The following is a 27,668-nucleotide window of genomic DNA, read 5'->3' as shown; positions in this document are numbered from 1 at the left end:
AGTCATATATACAGGTGATGTAGGTCTTGTTTCCCTAGGAACATGGATGTTGAGAGGTTATTTGGAAAAGAGGCCAAGTTTAAGTAAGCAATCTTGAACTTTGTGTGTTGGAGGGCAGGATTTGCACATATAAAGTAAATATAGGAGTCATTAAAACTGTCCTTGATTCTGAAACATACTTCTGGTCTTAACGAGGATTTGACTGATCTTGCTAAGCCTGCCTGGCCTTGGATAAGAGTTTGTAACTAAATAAAATATTTTTACAGCAGTTCACTGCTGGCTCCACTGTAGAGAAATCTCTTAAGACTGCCCATCTCTCTTTTCTAGACCTTCTATTTTTTAAGGCAAAAGCTTCTTTCCTGAGTGGGTTCAGTGTTAAGCCCTGAAATAAGGGTGCTTATCCTAGTTTCCAGTTGTACTGGAGTTGTGTTCTGTCTAGAGTTACAAAATTCCAGCCATCTCCTTTGTGGCCCTCTCACCCTCTTGTCCACAGTGCCAGGGAGAAGTAGGTGCTGTGGAGGCAGTTCAGAAAGGGTGCCAGAACATCCTTACAGAAGTTTCTGAATTTTCCACAAAGTATGATTTGAACCATGCTGTTCTGGGATAGGGGTCCTGGGCTGCTAAAGTCAGATTCAAGTTTGAACTTCTCTAGTGTTCAGAGGAGCTTGAGTCAGTGTCTCTTAGAGAAAACAGGTTCATATTTCAGTTCTGGACTGACTCTTTTTGACCAAGCTTACAAATGGCTGGGACCAGTTACCACTTCAACCCTTTCATTCATCTAACCTGAGCAGTTAATGTCATATGTGGTTGCCTAGACAATTTGAATCTCTTCTGGTGTATGGAATGGAGGTTTCAGCTGGGCACACCTCAAGTTCTGCTTGAAGATTCTGGTTGTTCCTTACTTATTGTGAACTAATTCTCATAATCTCTTTTGCTGAGAACTTCACATTATAGCACTATGGCAGGAATTCCTCCATGTGAGCTTTCCAGCAGCTGTTCCATATCTTGAGCATAAAGTCACCATTTCCCCTCAGGCCCTGCTGCTGTTTCTGGGTGGAGGGGGTGGAGATGCTGTTCTAGCACACAGTGGGAAAAGGGAGCTGGGGAGCTCTGAAGAGAATTGAAGAAGGGCGGGAGGCACAGGGATCAGCAGCTGCTGTTGTTGCAAATGAAAGCACTGCAAAACACTGTCCTTTTCATTCCTTCCCCCGCATACCCAGCCTTCAGTGAGAAGAATGGCAAACAAGCAGAATAAACATATGCTGCCGTATCCCAGGTCCTGCAAGGAGTGAAAGAGCCGTTAAATCCGGAAACAGAACTTGACGTTTTTTCAAAGGTTTCAGTCAGATTCCACAGTCCAATCTGTGTTGTTTGAGGTTGAAAGTAAGGCAAAAGGGATCAATGCTGAATACTACATCTGAGGAAGCTTTTAAAACAACAAGTTTGTTGAAGCTCGGAGAATCAGACACAGGATTTGTTTTGCAGTGGGGAATTTAATAGGATACAGAAGGCCCTGTTCTTTCTTCTGACCATCCTTCTTGGAATCTGTTGACTAGTTTAATAGGGCTGGATGGTCTAAACTTCTTAATGCTAAATTTGGGACATATGACAGCAATTCCCATGCAAGTGCAATGGCACAAAAATACAAGCAAGCACCAGAGCTGTAACCTCTTGCTGCTTTGATGCAGGGGATTGTCCCAAACATTGAGTGCTGTCTTAGTTGTCTCCTCAGAGAATCTTTTTATCTTCTCTGGCTAAAAACCTCTAAGTTACTAACTACTTCGAGAGTAGGAGCACTGCTAGCCCTGGTGAGCTTCTTCTCTAGCTTCTTCTCCAGGAGCCTCACATGGTTTGGGCCCAGCTTCCTGTCTTCCTCTTGGCTCAGATGCCAGAAGGAGCTGAGGGGGCAGTCCATTAGCAGCAGAGCTAGGGATGCAATTTCCACAGCCATCTCCATGAACCTGAGAGGTGCCTGGAATGGAAGATGTGAGAGAGGAATTCTGGGAAAGAGCTATTATTTCCTCTGAGCAGTAGGAAGAGCTCATCAATCTCAAAGATTTACCTCTATTTAACACCAGCACCATTCAAGGAAAATGCTGTTCTCACAGTGCCCTTTACTAGTGGTGTGTGGATATTATAAGCTGCTTCAGGAAAGCTTTGCTGTTTGCGTGCATGGAACTTGTAGGAAAAGGGTCTCTCCTGGGTGTCCTTCCCCTCTGAAAGGATTTGGCAGTTGGATAGGGTTGTGACACAGATCTAGCCTATGTTTTGGCTATTGGCCTCTACAGTGTAGAAAGTGTACTTGACCTCTTGTGGAGGGCATCTCCAGGTTGTTTCTTCCTTGACTTGAATGGGAAGAGAAGTAGTAGCATGTGTGGGTGATAAAGGGTACATAGTCTTCCCTCAGTTTCTTAAGGACTAATCCAAAATTAATGAAAGTCTATTCATATACAAAGCTCCTATAGTTTCATTTTCTCATGAATCATATGATTGGCATTCAGTATATAGGGAGGGAGGCTTATCAGTGCTTGTTTTCCCAGTTACATTTTCCCTGTTCATTGCTATTTTGCACACAGAATTTGGTGCAACTGGATTTTCAGCACTTACTAGTTTTTACATCCAAAAGGAAAAACATTAAAGAACAAACTTTTTATCCCCAGCACTGTGAATGTTGAGAGGGTCAAAATCCATGGTACATATGGACTTTGTAAAGAGCTGTGATTCAGTGAGGCTTAGCACTATGAGAAAAATTGTTGCCCATCATGAAGTAACGTGAAATATGCAAATGCTAGATCAAGCAGGTTTCATTTTGGGAATGTTTTGGTTTTGATTTGATATTCTCATATAACAATAATTTTATATCAATATTATCATGGTTAATGGTGATATACATTCTGTATTTTATCTGGACTTAATAGGCCAGGCTGAAGAAGCTATGTATGAAATTTTAATATTAAAACAGATGTTGTTACAATGACTGATGAGATAAACATTTCTTCCTTGATGCTTTTACACACTGTGAAAGAAAGATTTCTCCATCTTTCCTTTCCTATTTCCCAAGTTAGAAAGAAGCTTAGACTAGATAAAACTATGCTAGGAATATCTAGTCCATCTCTTCTGTCTGGGCTCGATCAACTGGTCATGAGAAAATGATCATGAGAAATAGGCAGTCTCTAGTGGCTGAAGTGTTCGTGATCACAGCTGTAAACATTGGTGAGTGGTGATTGGTGTGGACTTGGTTGCTGCAACTCAAAAGAGGAAGGATAAAGTAGCAACAGGCAACGCACCAATGAAGTATTGTGGTCCCAAATGTGCATAATGCCCTGATTTTTAGGAACTGTTGTATCTTCCTGTATGCTGCCATACCAGTCTGTGTGGTCTGATCTCCTTTCTAGCTCTGCAAAAGCGATATAACTACTGATGGTTGCATCTAGCTATAGCTGTCCACGATGAACTGTAGAATTTTAAACAAGCAAGATCACACCAAGACAAACATGAAGCTTCACCAAGCCACACAGAATGAATATAGGGTCCAGAAATGTTAACTGTAGAATTTCTTAACACTGGGTTGGTTCAAGTCATTGCAATCTTCAAGTATTTTATCATGTGTATATGTAAAGGGGTGGGAGGGCAGACATGCAACAGCATGCATCTTCCGCTGTGCCCGGGGATGGTGTTCTCATAATACCAGAGGAAAGTTCAGGGAAATATTCGCACTCCGTAATTATATTCTGGCATCCTGTGCAGGGTAATTTCAGTCTTTGCTGTTGCCTTCATCTCTCCAGGGAGTGGAGTGATAAAACTGTTTTTCTTCTATCACCTTGATTTTAGTTTCACCTCCGTTTTTACTGTATGGTATCTTAGCTTTCCCACCATACAAGCAGCAAAGAAGCAAGAAATTCTGATCAATAATCTTTTTGTTCCCACAGGCAGACATGAAGAACTTGTTCCTTCTGCTCATACTAGCAATGATGCCACCTTCTACGTTTTCAGTAAGTAAAAGCTCTTCTGAATATTGTTACGAGAAATGAAAGATACTTCTGTTAAGGACTGTCAACATCTGTAACTCAAGTATTTTGTAGAAGGTATTCCTGAAAGTCCTAATGGGTTCAGGTCATCAGGCCTACTGTGGTACATGTTATGGCGATTAAGTAACAAAATTCTTGTAGTGCCTTTGGCTCCAGGGGTGTTATCTGCAAAGCAGTAATTGTTGTCTCCTGCTTCAAAGCTACAGAGAGTTGTCTCTTGAAGTAAAAAGGATGAATCTTTCCTTTTTTCTTTTTTCTTTGGTCTTGGTGGTCTAAGACATATGGTTTAGCTTTACCAGGGGAGGTAATCTTTATGTTAAGCCAACCTGATATTGTCAGAAAAGTACAGCTGTTGGGAACTGAAATTCCTCTTCCTTTTTGAGAGGAAAGTAGGATCTTTCTGAAGTAAATGCAGCTTGAGAACAGTTTCTCTGAGTTTAACTTCAATTTTATTAATGAGTTGGACATCTGAGGTAAAAGGTGACCTGCTGAGTAGAGTGGAAGTGTTAGCAAAGGAAGATGTGATATGTTTGTTAGGTGTAAAGGAACAGAAAGGGGGGGGGGGGGGGGGGAAGCAAGTAATTATCACCTGGAGTAAGTGTTTTATGGGAGTAGTGAGGAATTGTAAATATGCCATTAAAATTAATGAGTCCATAACTTTTAATCTCTAGTAAGATTATGAATTTCTGTTCCCAGATTCAGCATTTGCAAATGCTTTCTAGGCCTTCTTTGAAGATCACGGATGAGAGGCCAGAAATCAAGCAGAGTTTGTTAGTTGTCATAGATTTCCTACCTTACAGATGGAAATATGCTTAAACGAGATCTTGCTATCTCACACCTAATACAAGATGGTACTGTATTTTAAAAGAACCAGAAACAGAATATACTAAATTCAGTTCATGTGTTCACCTGCCTATCTCCAACCTGGTGATTTTTTGGAAAGGAAATGACTGAAACATCCTGCAACTGTGAAGGCTGACATTTCTCTGTAGCATTAGACTCCCCTGTATGCAATCAGTAGCTCCTCTTGAAGCCACACTGAATCAAGGGAGAAGGTTTTGCCTGGCCACCACTTAATTTCAGTTTCCCTGACATGCTGGATCTGTCCAAGCCATGAAGAAGTAGGAAGATCCAGCAGCACTGAGGCACTCTGTTGTGGTAATTCTCCATTTTTTTTTCTGGGAAGGAAGAGAGGAATGGTGTTGGTTTCATATGAGCTATTTCTCACCAGATGCTAATGCAAGTAGGCTGAACCGTAGTGAGAGACAGTCAGCTTGTGGGAGCTGGAGGGACTGATTGTAGCAATGGCAACTCAAGTCTGTGCTAGATCAGACTATGCACCAAAAGGGTAGTGAAGCTGCCTGAACTCCCACAGGTGGGACAGCTCTTGAAAAGCAGTGCCTGCATACCTCTGTTTCACTGTCGCAGAAGAGGAGTGGTAGCTCTCCTGCTATAAATGCAAATTTTGTACTTATGAGAGAAAGGAAGGGAAGGAGAGAGTGAGAGTGAAAACTGAGGCAGGGAATACTGCAACTGTGGGAAAATAAGTTGGAGAATTGCTTGCTGTGCTACACCATTGTCCACTCCTTTAGGGCTTCACCTGTGATGGCAGGCTTATTGAAAAATAACTTTAGTCCATGTCACATAGAATTGAAAAGATCCCTTCCCTGTGCTGTTCTTTTGTAATTCCCAGTGTCAGAGGTACAAGAGATTGTCAGGTGGCATGGTGCATTTCCCCACACTGACAGAGAAACACTTCCTTTAATGTAGAGTAGCATATCTCTAAGAAGTTGTGGCTCTGTCACTTTAACTGTGCTAAATATTAAATCCAGAGCAGCCTTGCAGCTGAGACAGCAGCAATTGTTTCAATTTTGGTATCAAATGAGCTGCCAGCGTAGCAGCACATGGGTAGAAAGGTGGGTCACCTCCAGCTGTACAGTGAATAGTGTACACCCCAGGAAGAAGAGGGTGGTGGTGACAGAACTGAAAAAAAGCAGAAAAGGCACAGACTAGCATGCGTAGGTTTTATTCCAGAATGAACTGCTTACCTCTTAGATCCATCCTGTCTACTGATGCAAACAATGATTTCTTCTTGGACACCTTTTGTCCCAGAATCAGGAAAGCATGAACTTGCAAACACACAGACTGGTAGTGCTAATGGGAGTACAGCTATAAATGTGTGAACTGCAGGCTTACACAAGGATGGAGAAGATGGATCTGCAGGGATTCATGTCTGCTTGCGATTAAAGGGTGTAGATTGATGCCTGCCATTTTTCATCTCTCCTACTTTTGCAGTGGAGTAGCTAAACTTGTTTTTACTTCATTGCTTGTTAGGCTAGGGAAAGCAGTGAGCAGAATAAGGGCAGAAATGTCGACAGGGCTGAGACTTTAAGAGCAGCTGAGGCTATTGCCTACATCTTCTCTCTGCTTGCAGTCTGAGAGTGGCTGGTTTATCTGCCAGACATGGCAGGCAGCATTAAGGAGCAAGAAGGACTCCTGCTTGTCAAAACCACTGGCTACTGAGAATTTGCTGCCCAGTGCTCCATCCTTGGTGGGACCTGCTAACTCTTCTTCCCTTCTTTCCTGCCAGAATATGCAGGGGGTATTACCATACAGCACCTGTGGTGTCTATCCATTTTCATCAGGTTCTGAAGGATTTGGAAAAGGAAGTCACCCATTACTTGGATCTCCTTTATTCTTTGCACTGTGGTAGAACTGGAAACGACAGCTGGGGTGGGCAGGAGGAGTTGTGTTTAGGGGCTATACAAACTGAAAACAAAGATGTCTCTCCATCTTATATAAGGATGTCTCTCCATCTTATACCCTAGCTATTAACGCAGAACTGAAACAGAAGAGTCTAGTGAAATTTCAGGCCATCCTATCATTGCTTCTAGGAAGGCTGTGAACAGTGGCAATAATGGAAAATGCCAGGTTCAAGTGTTTTTGTTGTGATTTCTCCTGTGCTTTCAGGGAAGGATGAGATGATGTAAAACTGCCTGAGCTCTGCCCGTTAGTGCTACTGCTGATAAAACGGTGCTTCTGGTGATTTAGAGAAAATCAATTCTGAAAGTTTTTCATGTGAATATTATTGTTGCATGCATGTATCTGGCATGATTATGTGTGTGTATTGTATGCTTTGGGGTTTCTTTATGTTTAGTAAACATGATATTCATCAGATTTGTCTGCCTCAATTTCTCTTTTACAAGTGTGATTCCATGTTGGCAAGTTTTTGCATCTGGAATTCCTTCTTTCCACATTGGAAATGTCTTATCTGCCCATACCATGAGACTATTTCAAGAAAAAGGTGCTCATCAGGGAGTTTTATTTAATCTTTTATGATCTATAGGCATTATCTGATAGTTAGATCAGGTCCAATACTTATATTTTTTCCTAGGTTGTACTGCAAATGTACTTAAAGTGAAGGCTGGTCTGAGGCTTGGCTGAAAATAATATTCAAACACATTTCATCTGGATATATTGCTTTCCATGGGTCCGCATTTCTAGGTTAAAATAATGGTTTCAATTTCTTCTAAAGAAATGAACATTGTTATTGTTCAAACACTGTTAATCTATTGACTAAACTTCTAAACCCCTTAATCAGATCTGACAGAAAGGGCAGAAGGTGCAGAAGGACCTCAAAGTTAAGGTCATACAGAAACAATGAATTTTACTGTGAGGACGGAGATAGGAACATTAACAAAATCTCCTTCTCTGTTGAGGGAAAGGTAGAAAAAGTGCACAAGAATAATTGGCTGGGTAGGACCAGTTCATTTCGCCCTATATCCTATCTCCAGCTATGTCACAAACACATGTCTAGAAAAAACTGTAAAAAGATTGGTAAGTACAACTTCCCCCCAATATGTTTCCAGTCTCCAGTTATTTGTAGTTTATGAACGCTCTGAGCTGGAGATGTCTCTATTTCTTTTCTCTGAATTTGGTCAGCATCTTCTTGAAGCCATATAGACTTCTAGCATCACATAATTTCTATCGTAACACCAAGATCCTGCTCTTGAGTGGTAAAGATCAGCTCATATGTAGTAATTTTATTTGTTAGGATAGGATTTGTGTTTTCTCCTGCGCATCACGTAAGTTACCTGCATGAAATCTCAACTGTCATTTTAGTGACAAATCACTTATAATGTTCTTCCACGGTTCTTTGCAGTCTGTCTCTGGTTCTCTATTGTCCTTTATTACCCTGAATTACCCTTATCAGATGCCTTCGTTACTTCTGTGGTTTTGGCGTGACATAAATGTGTTGAACAGTTCAGGTTCCTTGTGGAATTCTGCTGCTAATGTCAGTTCTTGAAGTGGGTGGGGATTTCACTCCTACCTTTGTTTTTGTCTTTGAGCCACCTGCTCATCATCCATGCAAGAACTTTCCTTCTGGCTGCTTAACTTCCTTCAAAGCTTTAGGTGAAGGATTTTTTTGAAAGCTTTTTGGAAATCTGAGTGTATCTGACAGGTTACCCTTGTTGACATGTTTGTGAATCTCTCAAAGAACTGCAATAGAGTTAGAAGGATTTGCCTTTAAAAAAGCCTTATTGACTTTTTCCCAAATATACTGTATTTATGCAGGTGCCTGCTAATTCTGTTCTTTGTTATCATTTCTGTTAATTTATCAATAGACGTCAGTTTTACGCTACATGGGTGTACAATTCCTTGGGCTCCCTGGGATCCTTTTGTAAACTGGTGTCAGATTTTCCACTTTCCACTAATCAGATGCCAAAGTGGTTTTAGCTGAGAGGGTTATCTGCTAGTATGTAACAGATCATCCATTTCAAACTTGAGTTCCTGTTAGGCCCCTTGGATAAACAACTTCTGGTGACTTCATACTGTGGGTTTTGTCCACTTTTCCAAATAAGTTTGGGGTCATAAAGTTTTCTCACAATCCCCCTCTTTGTGGAGTTTTCTGAATGTCACCAGTTCCTTCCACGAGGATTCCAAGAATTAATTTGACTTCTCTGCACTGGCTGTATCTTTTTAGAGAGCTCTTTTTATACCCTAGTCAGCTCCAGGCCACCCAGAGTTTCCGCAAGGCTTTCCATTTCTGAAAAGCAACTATTATCTGCTCTGCCTGCTAGCCAGCAAGCCGGCACAGTCCCATGGGGCAGCGCGTACCCAGTTCTGCAGTGGGTGAGGCATGCACCGCATCCTGCCCGGCTGACAGGAAAGCAGGGGACATGGAAAGAGCCAGGTGTATGGTGGGACAGGCCATAAAGAGGTAGAAGAGTGAGGAGTGTTGGGGAGGTGAACACAGGGAACATGGAAGAGAGTTGAGAACAGTGAAAGAGCGGGTTAAATGATGTAGGGAGAACCTGAAGTGTTTTGAGGAGATGATGGTGTAGGGGAACTGAAGGATTTTAGTGGATTTGTTAGAGGGGATATGCTAACAAGTCATGACTAGGGTGGTAGAAGGGGATGAAAGGAGATACACACACTGAGTGTAAACCACAAACTAACGAAGCCTTGGATTTTTTTCTCCTCTTTGTGAAGCAGTTTGTCTTATTAAGATACTCTCCTGTACCGTTTTGTATTTCGCTTCCTGCTGTCACCATCTTGTTCACTTTCATTGTTGTTTTTCTAGTAGTGCTCAAATGCAATTCTTTGCTTATTCATTATTCATAAAAATGGTATTTGGCATTCTTCACCTTCAAAGCTCTTTGCAAGCCTGCTGTGTCTGAGCCAAGATCAATGGTTAAGACAGAATCATAAAAAATGGTTTGCGGATGTGGTTCTGATTAATTCACTTATTTTTTTTGTTGCATTTTTGGCTAATAGCATAGCCAGTCACAGATGGATTTATCTTAAAAATGCATCTATTGGAATAGTAGCATGTATCTACATTATAAACATGTGAGATGTACTGAATGTTTTCAGCTCCCTTTCAATTAGGTGTGAGTGTTGAACACCACATATCTCACAGGGCTTAGCTACATGGAAACATTGTAGGTGGTCATCACTGTAGTACTGGTTAGGTCTTCTAGATATAGAAAGGAGAAGGAGATGGTTCACATCCTGAAAAGCAGATGGTCTTAGGATACACTCTATGTGGGTTGTTTTTGTCAGGACCCTGAGGGCACTACTAGGCTTTATTGGCCCTAACTGAGCTCCCCCCACCCTGCCTGCAGCCCAGGACCCCACTGCAGCCTCCCAGGGCCATCAGCTCCTGCCCCAGTGATGCTGCAGCGAGGCTCTGCACAGCCCTGCCCTTCCTGACCGTGGGCCCTGACAAGCCAGCCCACCTGCAGTCCTACATCCCAGCCTGGCTTTGGATGGAGGTGCCCAGTTCTGAGGGCTGGGGCTCTGTCTGGCTTGTGCTGCTCCCTGGCTTGCCCTGCCACCCTGGGAGAGCCCCCTGCTACTGGCCCCCAACCCTTGGGCACCTCAACAGTTTTCTTTTTTTTCCTCCCCTTCCCTTATTAACTTTTCTCTAAACAATTATTGTTCAAACTTAGCAAAGCTGCATTTTTCACTGGAGACTTCTTATTTGCCAAGACTTTGGCAATGAAACCATTATGGAATAAATGACTGTGGTGATAACATTCTTTTGTAAAGCGTTTGGTTTTCACCCTTCTTTCATACATGTTTCGGCAATGGGGCTACAGTTCAGGGGTGTGTCTAAATAAACATTAGCCTTATTTCAGAAACTATAAACCCCAGAAAGTAGATATTTATCAAATAAAAGGATGTAGTGTTATTTCAGAAATACTAAGAAAGGTTAAAGAGAAAGAATCTGATTTTGACTGTAGTTTTAAGCCATGGAAACACTGCATAAAATGAGAGTAACACCACATCACTCATTTTATCATTGATAGCAATATCTGTTTTCAGTGGGTAACAATAGTACAGGACCTTGTAGTCGACTTCTAATGTCAAGGATTTCCCACCATGTTTTCAGTGTTGGCACTGAGATTTATATCAGATCTGAATGGAGTCTAGTAACTGTGATGCAGCTCAAGAAGTCACAGTAACAATTTTTCAGTGTCCAAAAAGATTATTCTGTCTCAGCTCAGTGGACCAAAGCTATGTGACCTGCTGGGCTAAAAGCAACCACTAGCCTTGTTCAAAACCTCTCAGGTATAGCATGGATATCAGTAATCATGTGCTTTGAGCAGTGACCATTGGAGTGGTGTAATGTGATGTTTTGTTGCTGCTTGTCAGTCTGGAAAGGCAGCACAAAGAATCACAGAATAATTCAAGTTGACTTGAATCTCTAGGTCCTCAAAGGTGCCCAAGGACTAAGGGAAACACTAGGGGTAAGAACTTTGCTGGGATTTAGGTTGTTTGGACCTGTGACTGAAGACCTTCAATGATCACTTTGGACTTTAAATTGATGTTTGCTTTGATAGCTTGCTAGTATTTGAGTTGCAACAAGGCCCAAGGAAATTATTCATGCTGAATCACTAGTCCACATCTGGTTATATGAACTTTGTGGCTCGCTGCATGCCTGCAGTGCAGCTGTCTGGGAAGCACAGTCCTCTTCCCATGCACAGTGTGCTATGCATCTCATCAGACTGGATGAGAAGTCTTTCAAGGTACTTTTTTAAAGTGTTCCTACATACTGCCAACATTTTCTGTCGTTCTGAGTTGAGTCCCGTTCATAACTTCTCTTCCCATGCATGTTTCATCTATAAAAATAAATATTACATGGTATATATTATGCTGTCTAGGACCCTTTTCCAGAATTCTTTTGTTTGTGTCTGATACATATTGGAATTGTCTTTAAAGACGAAGTCTGGAGCTTTAGTGACTCAGAGGCATAACTTTTTTTACTTGCTGGTTATATCAGATACAGTTGGCCTGATAACAACAGATGCTGCAACTACGACAGCAATGCATCTATCTAGGAACTCAGGAAAGCAATGCAGTGTTCATAGAAATGAAACTACTGGCCTTCTAAACTTTTATACCCCAGCAGTAAAAGTATGAGAGTATGTGGTGCCAGGGTCGTGTGCATCAGCAATATCCCCAGCAGGTATGCATTTCTGTTGTCTTAACAGGCAATAAAACTAGACAGAGAGATTGGGCGTTAACTGACTGTCCTTTCTGGATTTGTTAGAAGGTGGTTGTATGCTTTCTCTCACTTTTCCTGAAATGTTAAAATATATACTTAATGAAGATAGAGGAACTGCATTCTTGTGTGTGTGTTAGGCTGAAGCAAGACGGGAGTGAGACCAAATGAATTTGTAACAGTTATGAAGTTTGTAGGTTTTTAGTTCTGGGGTCCAGAAGGGGACTGGGTTTTCATTGTCCTGGCTGACAACAGATAAAAGCATTCCAGAGTCTGAAGAGAGCAGGAAGAGGCTTTTGGAACAGAAACTGACAGCTGACAGCATATGAAAACATCTTGTTTTCAGATTATGTAATAATAGATTTCTTCTGTATTATAAATATGCAGGTTTATATTTGCCTGTAAACATGTACATGCAGTTACTGAAGTAATGAGCAACGTCCATAGATTTCTGAATGTGGGAGCTGGGCCCCTATTAAAATGTTTCTCTAACACTATACAGCTTTGGGAGGATTCTTCTGGCTGATGGCCCTTAAATGGTACATAAATGGAGTGATACTGAGAAAATTATTGTTCCTGTATTCTGCAGATGCATAAGCTTTACAGCAAAGAGTCCCTGCAGATTTTACTCTCTATAGATGGAATAAAAAATGCTCCTACTTCTGTAGGAGGGATATTGGAATATTTATCAGGTTGGTGTGTGTGTCAGGGAAGGGCTTTCTATCCTAATTGCCTTCCACTAATCTGACTTTCAAATGCTCTTCCTTTGGATTTTTATCTACACGTTTTCTTCTCCCTTATGCTGACTGTGAAAGGTCCCTTGTTTCCAGGGTGAGCTAATACTGCTCCTAAATCAGTCAGTTTATATAGAGGAATAAGACTACAGAGAAACAGAGTGGTAGTATGTTTCATTCTTTTGAGAATAAGGGAGGAGGGATTACAGGGGGAGGAATTAGGTATCTGAAAGAAAAACTTGGGAAAATAAGATGCCTTGCTGAAAGCTAAAACTCTGTTGGTGGGATTACTCCCAGAAAGGCAAATGAGAATGCAGAAGAAAAACACTGAGCTCAGTATCTGAAATGGAAGAATGGGAGAAGGGTTTGGCAAGGTGTCAGGGAGATGTTGACTTGGTAGAGAGAAGGTATGTAGAAGTGGCTGTAACCTGGGTAGTGCCATTGAGTGAGCAGGGTGAAGGCAAACAGAGTTAGTCTGAACCAGGAAACTTGTCCTGAAGGATTTTGCTTGCAGAGGTATTTACAAGAATTGCACAAAACTTGTGTGAGGAAATCAAATAGCATGGGCTAGGAAGAAGGTATTTCACATTAGAGCAATATAAGTAATAGGCATGAAGAATTTGGGGTGACTCTGCGGCTACTGGGATGATTTGATAGCAAGTGCATAAATATGATCAGCTAATATGTCTGACTGTAGCTTTACCAGCACCAGGGAATTATTCCTTGAAAGATGGTGAAAGAGAGAAACAAGACTAACTCAGGGACATATGGTCAGGCAGGGAGTATGTGTAGAAAATTACAAAAACTGTTTAAATTATAAGGGAGGATTAACCCATGCATCTTGCCTGAATTGGATTCACTGGGTATTTTATTAGGCTAGCTCCTATTTCTAGCAGAGACCTGGATGTCTTATGTAAAAGCAGTTATCCATTAACTGAAGTGAAAACTGTGCTCTCAAAGTGAGGAGCTTGTGCCTTCTCTGTAGGCCTTGGAAAGTCACCTGGATGAGTGGAAAGTGTTTGCTGAATAGAGTTAATATAGAATGTTCCTCCACTCCAGCAGAAAACCCTTACAATGGCACTTACTGGCTGGGTGATCATCAGGGAGTAGCTTACCTGAGGATGCAGGAGGGACAACAGAAAGAAATGGAAACAGAGCACGAGCAGGGAAGAGGATGGGAACGTGGGATGCTGTGGGAAAGCAGAGGATGGATTGGGACCCAGACCCAGGGGTTATGTAGATCTGGTGGGGTACTCTGTGTGTGGAAGGAAATTAGACTACAGCTCATTAATTTTTTACCTTTTGTTTCCCTGCCTGCCCACTCTTCACTACACCAAATGTCTAAGTGCCCAAACGGTATGCATTACCTTCTTTCTCAGTTGTATAATAGATACATAAACTGCCCTACAGGTGCAGCTGCACAGCAAACCCTGTTTTTACAGAATCACTCCCTGTGTAACCCTGCATTTACCTTGTTTTCCCAAGTGGAATTAATCCTGTTGCAGCTTGCAATTATTCTTTTTTCTCAGGATATTGCTACTCATCTCACTAACCCCCAATGTCCTGCTGTATGTGGATCTCATCAGTTGCAGTAGGCCCTTTTTTCCTGAAAATAAGATATTTCATGTGCTTCTAAGACAACGTATTTTGGTTGATTCCATTGCACTTGCAACTTCTTGTCTATCTTATCATGCTTATTTCTCTTAATGTCAGTATCCATTCAGACTTTCTAAACACAAAATTAATTAAGGCTATAGCTAACAATGGCCCAGATGTTGACCTCATCATTGGACATAGTTGGGTGGAAGGACAAAAGGTCCATGCATGGAATTTTGTTGCGGTAAAACCGGGGGTTTCCGTACTGCTGCTTTTATTTCTCTTAAGTATCTGGCTTGGAGCCAAGGATTTGGGATTAAGCGGCTCTGTTGATCTGGTGTTGGAGTGACAGTGCTCATAGTCCCCAAAGTAATGATTTGCCTTTGCTGCCTTGCTGAGAGGGAGATGTTATCCTCTTTCAGGTGGTTATTCAAAAGTGCTGAGATTCTATGAATAGACAAACAGTAACAGTTTAAGGGAGATTATAAAACTGGATGTGCTATGTGGCTTCAGGAAGCTAATGTGCCTAGATATTAGAGGCTTGACATTTCTGATGTATTATTCTCTGCTGCTTTCATACTAGGAATACAGCCCAGCAAGACAGTCTCTTTTGCAAGAGAACACATAGGAGCTCTGCTTCATATTCATTGGTTTTTTCCTGTGTTGCCATGTCTGTTTGATATGTCCATGGGTTTTTTTATTTACAGGGCCACCGGATGAAACGGCAGATTGATGTCTGGGGGAGCTGGGGTGAATGGGGCAAGTGCAGTCGGAGCTGTGGCGGTGGAGTCAGCTTTCGGCAACGGCGCTGCTATTCCCAAAGGTGAGGGCTAAACCTCCTTTTTCTTTCTTTAAATGTGTTTTTCTGTTACTGAGCTCCTGCACTTATGTTCCAATATTCATCTAGAATAAAAGCGACAGGTTTTGATTCCAGAGGGATAAGTCACCTGAGCACACTTTGAGATGATCCTCAGCTTCAGTCTTGTCACTGCTGTTTTGAATATTGCTCTCTTCAAAACATCCTTGCTTTGGCTCCTTCACTAGACCACAGTGGTTTCTCTGTGAGATCTGAGGCTGTGCAATCAGGCAATCGGTGTGGCAGCAGCTGTTCAATTGGGTCTAGTGTGGCAAGCCTGGGGGAGAGGGAGAACAGTCCAAAGCAGTAGCTTTCTCTCCCAAGAGCTGGTGACTGTGCCAAGATTTTCTCAGGCTTATGATTCCCAGGAAGGTAGATTGCCCCAGAAGAAATGAAAGAGTGTGAGTTGACTCAAGCAGCGTTAATGCTGTGCCATCTCATTTGCAGCTGGGTTAGATGCAGTGAGGATGATGATGGGACTGCACCTGTTGGGAATGATGGATCTGAGAGATCCTGTTGTGGATAAACACAAAGAAAAGGGGGAAAAAAATCCAGACTCTCAATAATATCCTGGCAAAAAACCCAGCCTCTTTATGTTTAGAGAAATGAGAGGAGTTTTTTTTAAATAGAAGAATCCAGAGTTATAGAGCACTGCTTCTTCCCACCCAGAGTAAAGAAGGGTCTCTTTTGAGCCCATTATGGTATACACCTGCCAGAATCCCTGGAGGCTTGTCTCTCTGTTTTAGGAATGCTGAAATATTAGACATTGTTTGGCTTTTCAGATCAATTTCCTTCATAACTGTTACTCTCTAATTCTCAGCTGGAGTCATTTGCCTGGAATGAGGGTCTTCCATAGGCATGTTTAGCTCTTGCTACTAATGGGTCTAGTGTGCACATAAACAGCATGATAGATACGCTGCTCATAACATGTTTCTGGTTCAGGTATGGACACCTCGACTATTTGCTGGCGGACAGAGGACTAAAAGTTCTACTTCTGTTATTTAGTTGAAACATGGCCCTGCAGAGCTATATTGCAGTTGTTCATGGTGTGTGTCTCGTCCATGCCAGAATACAAACCATCTCAGAAAATGGCACTAGAAGATGCCAGTTCACTTTAGTGGAAAAGTGCTGTTTCAGGAAACTGTGAGGGTGATATGCTCAATGTGAAGGTGATTTTTAATGTCTGCCGTGAGGCGATTTTTTCTGTGTGTGTATTCTTCAGAGAACTTCATGTTGTTTTTCTGGTTTTCAGGACAGAAAGTGCTTCCAGTTGTGTTGGACCAACTCGAAGCTATCGGTCATGCAATGTTCAGGTACAGTGCTCTGTTTTTTGTTTTTGCTTGCCTGTTGCTCCTTTTCCCCAGACAAACATCATTCTTGTTCAGAAGTAATATGTCATCATTAGTTTCTCTGGCATCACTGATGAATGTGGTTCATCAATAGTACCCCTTCAAAAACATGTGAAATTTATGACCCTGATTTAGAGCAATAACAAATAAAAAACAATTTTTTGTTGTGCACTTAATTTTCCTCCTTTTTACAAAGGCCCAAAACAAACATTTTCTCTTCTAAACAGAGTTGCCCGGAAGGCTCCCAGGATTTCCGGGCAGAGCAATGTGCAGAGTTTGATGGGACAGAATTCCAAGGAAAGAAATACAAGTGGCTTCCATACTATGGAGGTAATGACAAGTTGGGTGGGACTGTTGATCTGCTTGAGGGTAGGGAGGCTCTGCAGAGGGATCTGGACATGCTGGAGCGATGGGCTAAGGCCAACTGTAGGAGTTTCAATAAGGCCAAATGCCGGGTGCTGCACTTGGGTCACAACAACCCCCAGCAGCGCTACAGGCTTGGGGAGGAGTGGCTGGAGAGCTGCCAGTCAGAGAGGGACCTGGGGGGGTTGATTGACAGCCAGCTGAACATGAGCCAGCAGTGTGCCCAGGTGGCCAAGAAGGCCAATGGTATCCTGGCTTGTATCAGAAATAGTGTGGCCAGCAGGGACAGGGAAGGGATCTTACCCCTGTACTCGGCACTGGTGAGGCCGCACCTTGATTACTGTGTTCAGTTTTGGGCCCCTCACTACAAAAAGGACATTGAATGACTCGAGCGTGTCCAGAGAAGGGCAACGAAGCTGGTGAAGGGTCTGGAGCACATGTCTTACGAGGAGCGGCTGAGGGAACTGGGGATGTTTCGTCTGGAGAAGAGGAGGCTGAGGGGAGACCTTATCGCCCTCTACAACTACCTGAAAGGAGGTTGCAGAGAACTGGGGATGAGCCTCTTTAACCAAGTAACAAGCGATAAGACAAGAGGTAATGGCCTCAAGTTGCACCAGGGAAGGTTTAGACTAGATATTAGGAAGCATTTCTTTACAGAACGGGTTGTTGGGCTTTGGAATGGGCTGCCCAGGGAGGTCGTGGAGTCCCCATCCCTGGAGGTGTTTAAGAGTAGGGTTGACATAGTGCTTAGGGATATGGTGTAGGTGGAAACTGTCAGTGTTAGGTCAACGGTTGGACTGGATGATCTTCAAGGTCTTTTCCAACCTAGATGATTCTGTGCTAAACATGTAGGGTTACACTTCATCCCTAACAGTGTTTTGAAGTGACTGTAATATTTTTGACTCTAGTATCCTCTTAGGGTACCTCCTTAGTTGGAGTGGGGGGGACAGGGGGTGGCATGGAAAAAATCTTTTTGCCAGCAGCAAAGCATTGCTCTCATGAAGATAGTGGATGCATGGTCCAAGAGGCAGCAATACATAGTTATCCCTTGTAACAGCCATTCCTTCAGAAACATTGCTTAAGAAAGCTGGAACTGGTTGCAGATAGGTCCTTAAGTATTAAAGAAGCAAAAGCTCTGCTGTATTTTTCAATATTGGCAAAAGAATACTAGCAGGGCACAGGAGAAACAAATGCGTATAATTAATGAGATCTTCACCTGGCACAACATTCCCCCCTCCACCACTGGCCAGCGAAGGTTCCATGGTTCCATACAGTGAGTCTTTATCAGGATATTTTTCCAGATCCCAGCAGTTTGTGACCCATAAATTTGTTCAATATCTGCCACTTAATATCAGTTCACCCCTCTGTTTCTGCTCCTGTGATCTAAAGCCAGGTTCCTGATGCATTATCAAGCTATTAGCCATACTATATAATGTTTGTTTTTTCTCTCCTACCAGCGCCTAATAAGTGTGAGTTAAACTGTATTCCCAAGGGAGAAAACTTCTACTACAGGCACAAGGAAGCAGTGGTAGATGGGACTACCTGTGAACCTGGCAAGCGGGACATCTGTGTAGAGGGAGTTTGTCAGGTTAGTCATCTTGCTGCTTCCTTCCTTTACCATTGGGTCTGTCAGTCTTTCTGTCGCTTCCCTTTGTTCTGTTTGGCTATCTTTTATTAATAGCATCAGAAAAGGAGAATCATTCCATTTCCAAGGTGTTGAGGAGGATGTGGACAGCATTTATCTATCTCTGAATGTGAAATAGAAGATGCCAACTCTGTCCTTTCTCTGACAAATCCTTCCTTGCCCTATCCTGCTTCCCAGACTCCCTAGATTCAGGCTTTCTCATTAGATCAGTCCAGCATCTGGCCATTTTTTCTTTCTTTCCTCTGTCATTATGGTTTATTCATATCAATGCTCCTGTGCTCTGACAGGCCGTTGGCTGTGATAACATGCTGGAATCTGCCAAGAAGGAGGACAAGTGCCTGAAGTGTGGAGGAGATGGCAGCACCTGCTATGGTGTGAAGGGTACTTTTGATGTGCCCAGCCTCCCTAAAGGTACAGATGATCTAGGTAGTTTGAACAGATGAGAAGGAGAGAGTTACACCTAAAGTCAAGCTGCTACAAGGGCTGGTGGGGGCACCTGCTCACGTGATCGTTGTAGGAAGGCTTGGATGTTCAGCGGAAATGTCTGTATGGCGTGTGGCTCTTCAGCATCTTTATCATCAAAAAATGTGTTGATGGCCTTATCCTGGGAATAACTTCCTTAGTCTCTGTACAGACTAAAGGACTTGCCATGCTCAGTCTCCAGCAGGTGCTATAAATGTACCATATGAACATAGCTATATACCTCCTTCATCAGACTGTCCCCCTTTCCAGTGTCCCGATAGCCTCACCAGGATTAGTCCAAGGCTGCAAATGGGATTGCAGCTTCTGCATTTAGCCAGTTTTGAAAAATTTCAAGATAACTACTCTTGTGGTCAAATCCCTCTGTGTTGATCTCCAATATGATGCTTACTGAAATTCTGAAGATTATAAAATCTAAAAACTGGACTTTGCACTGACCGCTGTGCTTACTTTTCTGAGGCGTAATTGGAACTTTTTACACATGGACTGACCTGTGGATAGCGTAGGGTGAAGCTATTCAGAATGCAGATATAGTGACAGCTGAAATACTTCAAGGCACCGTCATAAAGCTCATACGGTTGTTCAGGCACCAATGAAACCATGAGCATCTTTGGCACAGAAGAGTGACTGTGTGGCATCCATGAACAGATACTGAATAATCCCCCCCCCTTTTTTTTTTTTTTTTTTAAGGTTACAATCAAATCTTCATCATTCCTGTGGGAGCCACAAGCATTCAAATTAAGGAGGTTATGCCCAGCAGGAACTTCCTGGGTAAGACTGGGTCAGAACCTGTGTTTCAGTCCATTTGGATTCCAGCCATTGCATTAAAATTTGGTTTTCAGGTATACTGGGCTTTGGAATGTTTACCTTGAGGCCTTGATATGGCAGAGGGAAAAACTCTCTGAAAATCAGGATCTGATTTTCATTGCGTATCCTTGCAGTGTTAGTGATGCTCAACTCTGGGCTTCAGGTTTACCTCATTTTCTGTCCTGTGGTGATCTTGTTCTTGGATGGGGAATAAAAGTACCCACGCCACATTCAGACTCTGGGCCTGGAACTTACAAGTAGTCTAGTTGATAGAGCAAAATTTGGCTATGAGTTCTGCTGTTTGTTTGGTGAATGTAAATCCTAACTACTCTTGCCATGGAAAAGTTTGGGATGGGCTTCTTTTCCTGAGATATCTTTTGGGTATTTCTCTGTACCACTTCAAATTCTGGTCATGCTGTAGAGGGCAAAAAGGAGGGAGAAATGTCCTCACCTAGCTTTCTGGGCAGGGCTGAGGAAATTCCAGCGGAGAAAGCACTGCTTTCTGACACTTCCATCACACTGTACTTTGGACAAATCTGTCAGGTGATGTTTTACTTTGTAGAAAACGGGATGCAGCACCAAAGTTTTTGTTTTCTGCATAGAATGTCTGATGAACAGTACAACTGTGTAGAGGCAGTGGGGGGTGAATCCCACATCTTAACAGCAAGTGGGACAAAGTCTGACTTAGGCTGTGCCTCAGTGAGTACCTGTGGGGAATGCAGAGACTGGAATATGCTGGAGGCATTTAGCTGTGCAGCTAAGAAGTACTTGGTCTGCAGCAAAGCTGGCAAGAACCACTGTCTGAATGTGGAGCAGCTTCTGGAAAGAGTGCCTTATGGGGGGACAGCATTGTTGGACAGTGATGGTCACCTTTATTTGCCACACCTGTGATACAGTGTTGAGTGGAAACGGAAGCATCCCTGTGGAGTTCTTATGGTCCTCTCTTGACGTGTGAATTTTTGATGTGTTGGAAGATGCTGCCTTATTAGATAGTTGCCACACTTAAAGGGTTGTGGTAATGATGTAAAGGAGCTGGGGTTCAAATGGCAGAGCTGAGAGCTCTGTGGATTGATTGCCAGTACCCTGAAAGTCTAGAGCAGGCTCTGTCTTGTGCTACCTGGAGCCAATTGTCAGGTTATAGGTATGTTAACTTGCTGCCTTTTCTTCTCTGGCTTCTGGGTTTGTCCAGCTGTCAAGAACGTGCGAGGGGAATATTATCTGAACGGACATTGGACAATCGACTTCAGCCGAGCGCTGCAGGTAGCTAGCACGGTTATGCACTATGACCGTGGCTCAGAGGGTGATCTGGCTCCAGAGCTCCTCCATGCTCAGGGTCCCACCACAGAACCCCTCGTCATTGAGGTAAGCAGCTGTGCCTGTCTCTGGCTGATACCCCTGCTCCCTTGCTTTGAGTAGCAGCCCCTGCTTTGTGCCATGGGAGTGCATTGGTGGGGACCACATGGGAAAGACTGGCGGGGCCCCCAGGAATCTTACGAGGCTGTAGGCCCCCAGGCTAGACCAAGGTGGTCTTGCAGAAATCGGAAATAGCACTACTTTCTGCTCTGGTTCTGTTGCCCAGAAAGGAGCAGGGCAAGGCTTGATGTTGACTTCCTGCCTATTCCCTTGGGCTCTGACTTTGAGGTAGGGGGGAGTCAGCACCAAATGGTGCTGGGGCAGAGATGGGCTCTAGGGCACTGCCTGTTATAGTGTGCTGTAGGCCAGGAGAGGTACTTACTGTTACAGGAGCACCTGGATCTGCTGATGCTGAGGAGGATGAATGCACCCTTCTCTGAAAGCTAATGCTCTCTAGAGTGTTGTAGAAGGCAAGGAGAAAACACAGCATAGAGAATAAGTGCTCCTCGAACAGCAAAGGCCCAAGTCAGCTCGAACGCTCAAACATGGTGGGGAAATGCTGTGAAGAGGAAAAGTGCTGCTGCTGTGATTTCCCTGACTTTCTCCCATGCTTTCACAGCTCATCAGCCAGGAGCCAAACCCAGGGGTACAGTATGAGTACTACCTGCCCGTGCAGGGACAGGCCTCGGGTTACAGCTGGAGCTATGGTTCCTGGAGTGAGTGCAGCTCCGAATGCGGAGGAGGTAAGGGAACAGGACCTGGTCTCTGGCCGTTGGTGTGGGGTTTATATCCACACCCTGAAGACTCTGTGACTGTGTGCTGCCCTCTGCAGCTGCTTCCCAGCAGTCTCTGGATGGAAGACAGAACAGGTATCTGCAAGGTGCACCTAAGGTTTTGTCAAGGGAGAGTCACAGATGGAGTCACAAAAGGACTTTGCCCTGTGCCTTGTCCTATCTTATTTTCCATGCCCTAGTCCTCAGACTTGTTAGTAGGATCTGTTAAGAATCTTCATAGATAGCCATTGTTTTGTTTTGCTCCAGTTCTTTATGGCCTTTTCAGGCCTCTTCAACCACTTGAGAGGTCCTCTTCAAACTGACGTAGCCTACATAACTGAATCACATCATTCCTCTCTACCATAGCCTGAAAGATTCCCTCTTTCCAGGGGGGCTGTTAGATCTCCTGGGGTGTCATGTCATGTTCAGTTTACAGATTCTTCCATGAGCAAAGTTAGGGAATTTAAGCTTAAAAAAACAAACCAAAACAAAACACTCCAATCAAACAAATAAACTCTCCAGCTGATTGATTGGTATAGAGAGTTCCTATCAGCCTCTTCTGGTGGTCTGTGCTGATGGCCATCTTGATAGCTTTTGCCATGTTGTGGTTGTAGGTGCTGATATTGTCTTTGCCATGGCACTCTTATCCTGTAGGAAGCATAAAGAGTTGCAAGTTTTCCTCCCGTATCCAGTCTTCACAAGACTGACCTTCTGAGTCTAACAGGAGGCCCCCAGCTCTGCTGCTGGAATGTTGCACGATGTGTGTAGTATACTTGATGAACGATATATAGATATGGCACTTCCCTTATGAGTCTCAATCCATAAAATAATAGGAAAATGCCCCTCAACTACACAGAACTTCTGCCTCTCTTGCCCTTCCAGTGGACTCCTATACTGTGGGGAGGCATCATTTGTATGTTTAGTGACAGACCAAGAACTGCATCTGACTTTTTTCCAGATTGGCTGGGACGGGTGTTGATTCTGCACTAATTTAGAAACTTGTCTTGTCACCACTAGCACATTGCAAAGCTAGTCCTGGGTGGTTTGTACTGATCAGGATACTCTCTTGCTTCTCCTTTAGGTTTCCAAACCCGCTTGGTGTTTTGTACCATAGACAATGAAATTTATCCAGACTATATGTGCAGGAATAAACCACAGCCAGACAATAACCGGACATGTGGCCGTCAAACTTGTCCTCAGACAAAACGGTAAGATTTCCTTCCTTCTTCTGGACTCTGACATCTTTCTGAGGTGCTTTTTGAACCAAGAAAAGGAATGACCCTCTCACTTCTCCTGCCCTCCAGCATGTTTCCCTCCAGGGAAGTATTTCACTTCTTAGAGAAAGCCCGAGACAAGGAAAGGGCTTAATACATCCTATGTTTATTTTATAGACCAATTAAATTCACTTTCCAGAGTGTGATTGTGGAGGACAGTCTTCTAGCCCATCTAGGAGATAGGAAACAGATTCTCTGGGTTTTGTTCTCTTCAACTGGAGCCTGCAAAAACAGCATAGGAGGTCAGAGCTGGTGTGGTTTCTGCGTTCCCTGTGTCCTCGCTCTTCGAAAGGGATGAGTCCTGGAATCTTTTCATTCTCCGTCATTTTCAAACTGCTTTACCCAGCCATTTCCACCTTGTCCCTTGCTGGCATAGACTTACAGTTGGCTTCACTTGGCTCTTACATGAGCATCCAGAGCTGTAACCAGAGCCTTAACTGTGTGTCTCACTGTGTGTCTGAGTGCAGTGAAGGCCTGTGAGGGTGCTTTTGGGGGTGAGAGGACACTTGGAAACCTGGAAGCATTTCTGAATACATGGTAGCCTGTAGCTACTTGTTTTAAGTTCCTTAAATCCTTTGTTCTGTGTATAAAGGACTTCCTACATCTATCTGCCGCAAGCCTGGAGTCACAGTGGAGCATGGAGCTCTCAAATGAAGAGGTAACAAGGAGAAGGAGGTTACAAAAAGCACAGGAAGACAGCTGCTTTCTTCTGCTCTTCACCTTGTTGCCCACTGAAGTCTGTGGGGGCTTTGCTCTTTGGCACTGGTGGTAGCAGTGGTGCTTTGCTTTTGATTCTTGTCAATGAAAATGATGGTGGAGGGTGCAGCTTTGCTTAGGTGGTTGTGCGTGCCCCTGGTAACTTGATTCTTATGGGACTGAGAAGGGGACAGTTTCTTCATAGCTTTTGGCTGCTTATCCTGATAACTGTTGCTTTTTCTCTGGAATCAGGGTAAAGAGGTGAAGGGATGTTCTGGAAGATTTTTGTTTGATTTATAGAGAAAAGAACAGAAAGGAGAAGAGAGCATGATGGATTGGGCAATTGAAACATTGGCCAGGATGCCAGCATGTCATAGCAAAAGCCTGTTTCTTAAAAGTGCTTCTTTCTTTGGCGTGGGCCTTATAGCAGGCAGAAAAGTACTTATAAACTGTGATGAGTACAAGGATGTGACACACATGATTCTTCTAATGTACACTGAGGTATGAGAAATAAAAAAGATCAAAAGCAAAACAGTTGTCCCCCATCAAGCTGCTAATAGCTTAGGACTTGCAATTCTTTGTCCTCTGATGAGGGATCCTCATATGGTTCTTGTGGTTGACCTCGTCTTACAGAGGAAATGAAACAAGTGTCAGAGAAGATGTCTTGACTCACAATTGAAGGAAGCTGTAGGTGAGCCCATCCAGTTGATATAGCCCTTCTAAAACTCTACATTTGCTTTACAGGAGGAAGAATACTGTTTGGGGAGGGGTTATCCCCACTGGAGCTTCCAAAAAATCTTGATCAATGAATTTGTTTTGAGCCCTGCAACCACAGCACTCTAAGTGGCTTCTATTTGCTGCAGTTGTTCCCTTTGAAAAGGGAACATCATATTTTATAGCAAAAGCCATCCTGTTTCAGACTGATACTTGCATCTTTAGCAATAAAGAAGGGTATCTTAAGATGAACATGACCGAGTCTGCTGTGGAGTTTCTGGTAGGGCGTGAGTGCAAATTGGCTGGCTGAAACTCTGTTTAGGTGTCATGAGGGCAGACCAGGGAAGCAGTTGGAAGACTAGGGGAGAAAACATGAACTGCCTTTACTCCCTGGCTGCGGCTTACCTGGCTGCAAGTGGAGGCAGCAGCTGACAAGCACACTACTGTGATGCTCCCCCTCCACCACCAGTGTCTTTTGACTGTGCAGCACACTGGAGTCGGGAATGAAATGTTATGTTGTCTCTGAAGCCAGGCCATGTAAGCTGTGGTCCCAGCTACCTGGGCAGCTCTGAGATGCAGGAATAGACAAGGGCCAGGATTTTAGCATCCAAACAGTCAGATTGTTTTGTGGTCATTCTCCCTCCTGTTAGCAGGGGTGTATCATTTCTGTAACAGCTTCAGCAACCAAACACAGGACAAAATCTATTTAAAGTTTCTGAGGCTTTTTTGTGTGTGCTGCTGTTAGAGAATTTGACCAATGGGAGGAATAAACCAGCTTTCTACTGGCTGTCAGTGAGAAGTTCACAAACACTTCTGAGAGTGTCTGGCATGGTTTGCAGGCAGAGTGAGCTCTTGGCTTGGTTTTACTGTTTCTGATAATGGCTGGAGTGTAATGGGTGGGTAGGCTGGTCTGGGTTGCTTTTCTTTTAAATGATCTGGCTTGTTTTCTTTGGTTTTTTTCTTTCTTTTTCTTTGATGTTCCATTCCAGACATGACATTTTTGCAGACACCAGGAGACCAAAACCTTCCCCTTCTGGGAGAGCTCTGCACTTCCAGAGAAACAAGTGTTTTGTAGCTGGGGATTTGTCTCTGGAGTGGGACTCATGCTCTGCATTGCCAATTAAGCTGGGCAGCGCTTGGTCAAATGGGAACTTGCCTCTGACTCTCTTCTGCAAAGGGATGTTTTCCCTGTCTGATTACAACAGGGGCGTGGCACTGACCTCCCCTGTGCCTCTGGGCGGTTTAGCTGGGCTTACATTTGTTTCCTTGATTCTGTGACCTGCAGGTGGAAAACAGGGGAGTGGGGATCCTGCTCAGCTACCTGTGGTGGGGGCACCCAGACTCGCTCCGTTTACTGTGTGGCATTTGATGGTCAGAGCTCGCAAGGGGTGGTGGATAATGCTGAGTGCATGGCCTTCGCACAGCAGCCTCGCAGCAGTCAGCCCTGCAACATGAGACAGTGTGCGACCTGGAGCACGGGGCCCTGGTCTGAGGTGAGTTTGTGCACGGGAAGTAACTGCCTCTTGGCTCCTACTGAAGGAGGATCTGCCAAAGCTTGGGGATTAAGAGCCAGGCTCCTTTTCTGGGACTGTAAAAAGTGTGTGTCCCTGGATAGGTGGTGTGCAGAGGTGAAGGACTTGTCCCTGTAGCCCTCCAAACAAGTTTTCCACCTACCTAGCAGCTATGCCCTCCTATAAACACATCCCTGTTCCTCAAAACTCTGCATGCCCCTGTACCTCTGCTGCTCTCATTGCATGTTCTCTCTCTTCTCTGGTCTGCCAGTCCTTTCTCTGCTCCTGTATTTTTATCAGATCCACCAGACATGGCCCTGGCTGAGTTTCTGAGTCTGGTGAAGGCAGAGCGTGGGCATGAGAGCTGCTGTCCATCAGCTGATGATGTGGACTAACACTCCCTCCTCTGTAAAACAGGAGTTCATGGCTCCTGCCTGTGCTGTTTACTTCCATGCATATTGCTGCCTCAGCATTGCTAGCCCTGGACAGCAGTACTACCACTACAACAGCCAGTAAGAAAGATACTCTTGAACCACTGGTGACCTGTTTGCTGTGTGTCAGTGCAGGACTTCTCCAAACACAGCTGCGCGGTGCATTTTTGATGCCTGTGTGCATTTATATCTCCAGGAGAGGAAACCATTCAAACTGTATGTGCTCAGTCCTGCCAGCCAGGCATTTAGAGGGCATTTTACGTTCCAAGGGCTTAGAAAGTAAAGGTAGTATCTACTCAGTCCCTAAAGCGCAAGTGAATTTTCCTCTTTTAAAAGTACATGCATGCTTACAACATTTGACTTGCGGTCTTGTGGTGGTACTTTGTCTGAGTGGTGCAGCAGCATAAAATGTTACTTTGAGGCATGATAACCTAGACTATAAAGTCTTTTTTTTTCATGTGAGATGTGAATACTGAGATAACTTCAGGGTTGCGGAGTAAGAGCTCTATTTGGGGAAGGCACCAAGTGTCATGTTCTTACAAACTCATTCCTAAATGATTCATTCCAGGGTTGTCAAAAGTGACTGTGTTTCGTGTACTTTCAGAGATAAAAGGTCACTCTAGTAAATGAGTGGCTGAAACTCAGCTGGGAAGCTCATCTAAAGTAATTCAGACTGTCCCCAAGTTAATACTCTTTGTAAGAGACCTTGGTGACTCATGGAGAAGTAGGATGGATTCCAGGAAACACCACTGTGAATTTGAGGGCATTGAGAATGTCACAAACCAGTTACTAGTATAGACGTTTTCACAGCTCCATACCATACAAATGGAGCATAAGGTTCTTCAGGCAGAAGACATGAGTAATACAAGAACCTAATCTTTTCACCTTCCCTTGAATTCTTTACCTTGAACTGATTTTAATCTGGAGTAAGTAACATGAGTTTCCAGGTATTTCCTGCCATTTATTGTTCTCAATGTATTCTGCAGTATGGATATTTTTTCAAAACCATTCTCCATGTCTTCTTCGATAGAGATCAAGAGAAATTAT

The 27,668-nt window shown here is 43.6% G+C and overlaps 1 protein-coding gene across 1 annotated transcript in view; it reads left to right on the top strand.

Moving 5' to 3' along the window:
* The window catches only part of PAPLN (papilin, proteoglycan like sulfated glycoprotein), a 52,704-nt gene that overhangs the window by 8,734 nt on the left and 16,302 nt on the right, over positions 1-27,668 (top strand). The window contains exons 3-13 of the mRNA XM_074867923.1: positions 3,930-3,992; positions 15,077-15,192; positions 16,478-16,538; positions 16,802-16,904; positions 18,395-18,525; positions 18,870-18,993; positions 19,753-19,833; positions 21,059-21,231; positions 21,842-21,965; positions 23,077-23,203; positions 25,965-26,172. Coding sequence (XP_074724024.1) covers positions 3,936-3,992; positions 15,077-15,192; positions 16,478-16,538; positions 16,802-16,904; positions 18,395-18,525; positions 18,870-18,993; positions 19,753-19,833; positions 21,059-21,231; positions 21,842-21,965; positions 23,077-23,203; positions 25,965-26,172 — 1,305 coding nt within the window. The 5' untranslated portion in view covers positions 3,930-3,935. The remainder of the gene's footprint in view (positions 1-3,929; positions 3,993-15,076; positions 15,193-16,477; positions 16,539-16,801; positions 16,905-18,394; positions 18,526-18,869; positions 18,994-19,752; positions 19,834-21,058; positions 21,232-21,841; positions 21,966-23,076; positions 23,204-25,964; positions 26,173-27,668) is intronic.

Source organism: Strix uralensis, chromosome 4 (genome assembly GCF_047716275.1).
Source record: "Strix uralensis isolate ZFMK-TIS-50842 chromosome 4, bStrUra1, whole genome shotgun sequence".
In the NCBI taxonomy this organism is placed as follows: domain Eukaryota; kingdom Metazoa; phylum Chordata; class Aves; order Strigiformes; family Strigidae; genus Strix; species Strix uralensis.
The sequence above is the reverse complement of the archived record's forward strand: the minus strand, read 5'-3'. Positions and strand labels throughout refer to the sequence as shown.